Here is a 7,693-nt window from a genome sequence, read left to right on the forward strand (position 1 = left end):
GAGCCAAACCTGGGCCTCACCTTCCCCGGGCAGACAGGGCCGAGGGGGCCAGCCACGGGTGCCCTCGTAGGACACAGCTGCCCAGCAGGCCCCGTCCCCTCGGCAGGGCGGCCCCACAGAGCCGGCACGATGGGCAGGCTCCCCGCTCCCACGCGGACGGGTCTATTTTAAGAGCTATATTTTTAGGATGAGCAAATGTGCCGGGTTTCTATGTTCCAAGGTCACGGCCTCGACTCTGGCAGCAGCTGCACTGCCAGGCCTCCTTGTGCTTGACTTTGGAGGTCGCTTTCAGCCCGCTGTTTGTGGTTGGGCTTTAAATAAGAGGAGTCTCCAGGAGGAGGACAGCGTTGTGAGGTGGCTTGGGCCTGGAAGAGTAGAGGCAAGACGTGAAGGAAAGTTCTGCCAGCTCCTGGAAGCCGAGAACGGCAAAGGCATCCTCGCCCTTACCACCAAGAACGTACAAAGAACCAACAAACAGTGAGGGGCCCCGGCCACGCTGAGGAGGCGGGCAAGTCGGGTAGATCCACATTCAACTCCTGATTCCATCCTGAGCACCTGTGTTACCTGCAGCCAGGTGCTCACCTGCACAGTGAGGTGAGGATAGCCAGGCCCACCTTGTGGGGTCGTTGTGCGAGTGAGCGAAGCACTGGAACTATTTGGTCCTGGTGGCTTACTCAAGGGCAGATGCCTCCAGGATCATTTTCTCACAGGGAAGCCTTCCCCTTGAGCCTCTCTGCCATGCCACATCCAGGCTGGCAACATTATCTGGCATGGGGCCCTAGGTGGGGTGCTCCCTTCATCATGGCCACGCCCTCAGTCAGCCCTCCTGCCCAACACCTAACACCATCTCGGCCTCAAGTCTCTCCCTGGCCCAGTCCGTCTGCATGCTACCACCCAGGTAAGCATTCTCCAAGGACTCGCCCCAATTCAGATTTCCATCTGAGCCGACTGCTTCCAGGTGGGGTTTCAAGCACCAGGGCTGGAGGGAGCGCCTCAGAACCTGTGCACCTGGGAGCCAAACCTGGGCCTCACCTTCCCCGGGCAGACAGGGCCGAGGGGACATTTTTCTCAGATTCTGGAGATCGGAGCCTGCCACTCCCCTGCATGCTCAGAAGCCTTTCCCATCTCCCCATACTCCCCAGGAGAAAACATGACTCCTTAGGCCTCACAGGCAAACCAGGCTCACCCAGAACCTCATCCAACCCAACAACAATAAAACAAGTAACTCCACTCACAAATGGGCAAAGGACTTGAATAGTCATTTCCACAATGTAGACCTACAGATGGTCAACAAGCACATGAAAAGATGCTCAACATCACTAGCCATTAGGGAAATGCAAATCAAAACCACAATGAGATCCCACTTCACAGGCATTAGGGTGGCTACGATCAAAACAAACAAACAAAACACCAGAAAAGAACAAGAGTTGGTGAGGATGTGGACTAACTGGGAAGCCCCGGGCATTGCCAGGAGGAATGTAAAATGGCCCAGTGTCTCTGGAAAACAGGACAACTCTTCCTTGAAAAATTAAACAGAATTACTATATGCCCCAGCCATCCCACTTCTGGGTATAAACCCAAAAGAACTGAGAGCAGGGACTCGAATCGATATTCATAGAACAACATTCAGAGCAGCATTATTCACAAGAGCCAAAAGGTGGAAAACCGCAAATGGTCCATGGACAGATGAACGGATAAACCAAAGGTGGTCTAGAGGCACACTGAAATATTATTCAGCCTTAAAAAGGAAGGAAACTGTGGTACATGCTATAATATGGGTGAACCTTGAAGACATCATGCTCAGTGAAATGGGCCAGACAAAAAACGACAAATATTACATGATCCCACTTATGCAAGGTACATAGAAGAGACAAATTCATAGCCACAGAAAGTTGAATTGTGGTTATGAGGGCTGGGGAGGCAGACAGTTTCCATTTGGGGTAAGGAAGTTCTGTGGAAGGATGGTGGTGAATGAACTTAGCGCCACTGAACTATACCCTTAAAAATGGTTAAAACAGGGGCGCCTGGGTGGCTCAGTCGGTTAAGCGTCTGCCTTCGGCTCAGGTCATGATCTCAGGGTCAGGGGATGGAGCCCCAAGTCAGGCTCCCTGCTTAGCAGGGAGTCTGTTTAGGATTCTCTCTTCCTCTCCTCCTGCTCCTCTCCCCACCTCCAAATAAACAAATAAATCTTAAAAAAAGAAAAGAAGGGCACCTGGGTGGCTCAGTCGGTTAAGCGTCTGCCTTCGGCTCAGGTCATGATCTCCGGGTCCTGGGATCGAGCCCCGCATCGAGCTCCCGGTTCAGCAGGGAGTCTGCTTCTCTCTCACTCTCCCTGTGTCCCTCCCCACTGCTTGTTCTCTCTCTCTCAAATAAATAAATAAATACAATCTTTTTTAAAAATGGTTAAAATAGTGGATTTAATGTTATGTATATTTTACCATATTTTCTTAATTAAAAAAAAAAGACAACCTGATTCAAGGCTGCATTTGCAGTCTCACCTCAAGGGTGGCCTCTCCAGGAGCCACCAAAATGCCTGCTGGGTCCTGAAACACCCTGTGTGTTATCTCATCTCCATGCCTTTGCTCAGATGCTCCCTGGGCCAGATGGGGGAGAAGAAGGGCTTCCGTTCACCAGCTCAGCAAATTTATTCAAATGTTTATCAAGCACCTGGTCCGTGTAAGCCAGGGTTCTAGGTGCTGGGGACAAGCCGATAGGAAAAGAGATGAGGATCCCTGTGCTTGCAGTACTTCCGTTCTGACGCGGAGGAGGAAATAAGCTGGGGCAGCAAGTGAACACGCGTCACCTGTGCTCTCTCGGGGACGGTGCTGTGGAGAAAAGTGCAGTGGGGACCGGGGAAGAACATTTCCAGAAGCCAGAGAAGGAAGGGCAGCAAGTGCCAACAGCCAGGCTGGGGGTGGGAAAAGCGAGCCGGGCAGCCCCGCGGCGGGCAGTGGGAACACAGGCCCAGAGAGGCAGCCGCAGGGCCCGTGGAAGGCCGTGTCCTCTTACTCTTGGGGCTGCAGGAGCCGCTGGCCGTTCTGAGCACAGAGTGGCCTTCACCTTGGCCGAACCGTCCTGGTGGCGGGCGTGAGGAAAGGGTGAAAGGCCGGGGCAGAAGCGAGGGAGCAGGTGTGGGGGCTGCAACAACACGCGGGAACTGGGGAGGCACCGGGCAGAGGTGGTGAGATGCCAGACGGTTCGAAGGTATATGGACGGGGTATTGTGGAGACAGCAGTGGGGTGGCTCAAAGAGCATCCCGAGGCTTTTGGGCTAAGACACCAGGAAGATGGAGGTGGCGGGAAAGAGAGTCAGAAGGTCAAGTTTGAGGAGAAGCGAGAGAAGCTAGATGGGTTTAGGTTGCTGACCCGTGGAGGCATCAGAAGAGTGGCTGGACGGGCGAGTTTGGGGTTCAGGAGGGAAGCCCAGGCCACCGACTCCTAGGTGGGGGTTATATTTAGAAGCATGCAGCTGGCTGTGAGTGGTAAACAGGCAATCCAAGGACAGAGCTGGAACGCGACAAAATTCAGAGCAGGGGGTGGGGGTAGTGGGGGGATGAGCAGAGTCGGCAAAGGAAACTGCGAGAGAAGGAGCCCAGGCGAGAGGGAAGCCAGGCAAGGCCCCGGGTTGGGGGGAGGGGCAGCACCGAGAATGCGGCAGGAGGGCAGGGCTGATGGTGGAGGGTGTGCGGGGGGGTGACAGTCCAGATGGGACAGGCTGGCGGGGCAACCGCAGGCACGGCAGTACCAGCAACACTCCTGGCAGGCAGCTGGAGGGCAGTGAGGTCAACAGAGGGGTGGGTTCTCACTTTCTCCTTCACACCTTTCCAAACTGCCCAAATTTCTGTATACTGCTTTCCAAGTTTTTTTTTTTTAAGATTTTATTTATTTATTTGACACACAGAGAGAGAGACAGCGAGAGAGGGAACACAAGCAGGGGGAGTGGGAGAGGGAGAAGCAGGCTTTGCGCCGAGCAGGGAGCCAGATGTGGGGCTCGATCCCAGGACCCTGGGATCATGACCTAAGCCGAAGGCAGACGCCTAATGACTGAACCACCCAGGCACCTGTCCAAATTTTTTATTGTCACAAAATACACATAACATACCGTTCACTATCTTAACCATCTGGTGGCATTAAGTACGTTCACACCGCTCTGCAGCCATCACCACCATCCATCTCCAGAACTTTCTCATCTTCCCCAACCGAAACTCTGTCCCCACAACACGCTAACACCCATTGTCCCGTGTTTCAGCCCCACTGCCCCGCACCCTACACCCTACATTCTACTTTCTGCCCTATGATTTTGGCTCCTCGCAGAACCTCACATACGTGGAATCATACAGTTTTCGTCTTTTTGTGACTGGCTTACCTCCCTTAGCATAATGTCCTCGAGGTTCACCCACGCTGTGGCACGTGCTGGGAATTCCTTCCTTCCGAAGGCCAAATGATATTCCATCGTGTGGACGGGCCACACTTGGCTGATCCATTCATCCGTCCCCAGACTCGTGGGTTGTTTCCCAGGTGATTGTGGTGACTGTGAACAATGCTGCCGTGACCACGGGTGCACGAGGAGCTCGTCAAGCCCCTGCATTCGGTTCTTTTCGGTACATACCCAGGAGTGGAACTGAGGGATCAGATGGTAGTTCTATTTTTAATTTTCCAAGGAACAGTCCTACTGTTTTCCACAGCAGCTGCGCCATTTTACATTCCCACCAACAGCGCACAAGGGTTCCAATTTCTCCACATTGAGAGGGATATTTTTAAGATGGGAGAAATCGTGGCATGTTTGTATGCTGGCGGGAAGATCCAGGAAAGGGAGAGAAATAGGCGCTTGGGAAGGCAGGGGAGCAGGATCAAGAACAGCGGCGGAGGCCAGAGCCAGGGCCTCCCAATAACCGCGGAGAAGGTCATTCACGGGCACAGGTGCAGGCGCTGGTGGGTTTGGCAGGAGGAGCCTGCGGAAGTTTCTGTTACGATCTCTGCTTAGCAAGGTTGGCAGCCAAGAGAGGGCAAGAGCTGCGGGGGAGTGGGGGGGGGCTTGGGGGGGGAAGGGAGCCTTGGAGAGGGAGAGGAGCAGACGGGGGACCCCAGACGCCGTGGGGCAGCGTCCCAGAACCCTGGAGCCAGCGCTCCCTCTCCGACGACTCGGCTGTAGGCGAGAAGGCGAGAGTGAGACTTAACCAGGGTCGTGGTTTCACCAAGGGAGTGCGAGGAAGTGAGAACGGGGCGGAGTCGGGAGAGTGACTGGTGACACTTGGGCCAGGAGGGAGTGAGCAAGGAAGGAGGGCGGGAGCTGGCCCCCGGGGCATCAGGGGTCTGCAGTCCCGGGGGCCACCGGGGAGCCTGGAGGTGTGTAGCTGCCGGTGACAGACAGCATATAGCAATGAGTGTCTCCACCTGCCAGCCTCCCAGGGACAGGACCGCGAAGAGCTGACGGTCCAGTGGGGGAAGTGGACCAGACAGGAAGGGAACAAACAAATAAAAGAGGTACAAACTGCAATAAAAGATGTCATGAAGGTAGGAGGTAGGGGAGGGGCTTCTTTAAAGAGAGTGGCCGTGTGGTCCCCTGAGAAGGAGACGTGAGTGACAGGGAGGGGCCGGGCGTGTGCGCAGGACTGAGGGAAGGCCCAGGTATCTGCGGAACAGAGAACCATGGGGAAGGATCGGAGATGGTGCTAGAAAGCTGGGCAGGGGCCCGCAGGCCACAAGGGGAGCTCTAGAAGCTTATTCTAGAGGCAATGGAAGTATCTGAAGAGCTGACGGCAAAGTAACCGATCCAAAGTGGAACAGGTAATCACAAGTCAACCACACTGTTAGTAGGACTGGCCGCAAAGTCCGTGGTGGCTTCCTTCTGAAGCAACAGGGCCAAGACGGAACTCAGGGAGGAGCTCCCACCCTCGATAGCGGTCCCAAACCAGGTGGTGTCTGTACGGACAGCTGCTCGGATGTTTGGGGCTAGAATTTTTGCCCCAACAATCAGAACCAGACAACACATGCGCCTGGACCCAGACGTCCACGTGACAACCACGCCCAGCCACTGACCAGGCCACACGTGCCAGTGAGAGCGCTCTCCACCGCTTGCTCCACCCAGAGGGTCTGGCTGAAATGGAAGAGAAGGTGCTTGGGAGGCCGAGTGCAAGAAACTGTTAGCAACAAATCCAACCGCTCGGAAATGCGTCAAAAGGAAGGCTGGTGGGCGTGGGGCAGGGCGCACAGGCAACAGCTAACACACTGAGAGCATCTATTCCATGCCAGGTCTCTGGACTCTTGGGCCCAGTATAATTCTCCATTTTAGAGACAGTGAAACGGGGGCTCACCCCACATAACAGCAAGCAGGAGAGCCGAGATTTGAACTTGGGTCTTTCTACTCCAAAGTCGACTTGCTAAACAGCTAAGCTAACAAACTCAGGAGGCAGGCAGGCTGTTTTCAGAAAAGGTCTCCTGGACTCCTCGGGGCTGAGCCAACCTGGGAGTGTCCCGAGGAGGCTCCTGGATGAGGAGGTGCCTGAGCCCAGGACCCATGGTTGCCAAGCAAAGCGGAGCTCAGGCAACGTGCAGGCCAAAGCTGACAGGCTTGAACTCTGGATGCAAAATAAGGAGCCAGACACGGCCCTGATTCTCACACTACCTGGTGGCCTCTGCAGTCATATCTTCTCCCTTCTCTGGGCCTCAGCTTTCCCAAGATCCAGAGAGCCCTCCCAGGGGCCACGTCCCGCAAGCCAACAGCTCGCGGTCATACCTAGGACATCGGCCCTGGGGACAACGCCAGAGAGAGCAGAAGGCTCCCATCTCACCCAACACTTGAACCTGCTGCTCTGGGTGAAAAGCAGACCCAAACCGCAGCCTCATCAGTCAGAGGTGGCTCAGAGGCTCTGCACCAACCCGCTGACGGGTGGCCTGTGTCTTGGCCTCAAGGCAAGTTCATGAGCTCAGCCCGGATCGGGGGACCTGGCTCTGTGTGGCCCAGGGGACAGGTGCAGCTGACAGGCTCACCCCCCAGTTTCCTGGGGCTGCAAGTTCCCTCACCGCAACCCCAGCGTGAAGCTCGTCCCTTTCAGAGGGGGCCACCGGGGCAGCCTGGCCGATGCAGATGGCACGGAAAGGGAAATGCAGAGGTGGAAAGCACTCACTGAACCCCTCAGCCAGGGGTCTGAAGCACAGAGAGGGGCAGGCAGGGGTTTTCCTCAGGCCACTGGGCGGACCCTGGTCTTGGAACCAAACAGCCCCAAGAGGACTTGGACTCCGGGTTTCCTGCCTGCCCTTACAGGAGGGAAATGGGCAAGGAAAGGCAGCCATCCTAATCCTAGTCCCAACACTGAGGCTGAATGAGCCCCAGAAGTCCAGGTACGAGCCTGCAGTGTACTGAGAAGCAAACAGACATACCCTCCCCGGCCCTGAGCTCCTCTGAGGGCAGAGGGCAGAAGTCACTGCTTAACTCCAGGCCCTCCAAATAGGACTATGCATCCAAATCCCAGAGGTAAGGCCCCCAAATCTGCTTCATCAAGCCACCCAGGTAAGCTTACTAGAGCCAGCTGGTACTGCGGCAGAAAGGTGGAGCTCGTGGACCCCAGGGAAAGGCAAGGGCAGATTTCAGTTGACCAGTCTGTTGCCCTGAATGCTTCTCTCTCTTCCTTTCTCCCTCTCCCTCCTCCACCCTCTCCCCAACCCTCCCCCCACCTCCTCCTGTCCCTGTCCCC

The 7,693-nt window shown here is 55.6% G+C and overlaps 1 protein-coding gene across 1 annotated transcript in view; it reads right to left on the reverse strand.

The window, feature by feature from the left end:
- The window catches only part of LOC118020052 (calmodulin-binding transcription activator 1), a 642,738-nt gene extending 638,066 nt beyond the window's left edge, over nt 1-4,672 (reverse strand). The window contains exon 1 of the mRNA XM_035019893.1: nt 4,366-4,672. Within this exon, the coding sequence (XP_034875784.1) occupies nt 4,366-4,587 (222 nt within the window). The 5' untranslated portion in view covers nt 4,588-4,672. The remainder of the gene's footprint in view (nt 1-4,365) is intronic.
- Between the last annotated feature and the right edge of the window lie 3,021 nt (nt 4,673-7,693).

The sequence above is a fragment of the Mirounga leonina genome, unplaced genomic scaffold (assembly GCF_011800145.1).
Source record: "Mirounga leonina isolate KUSES-001 unplaced genomic scaffold, KU_Mleo_1.0 Mir_173, whole genome shotgun sequence".
In the NCBI taxonomy this organism is placed as follows: domain Eukaryota; kingdom Metazoa; phylum Chordata; class Mammalia; order Carnivora; family Phocidae; genus Mirounga; species Mirounga leonina.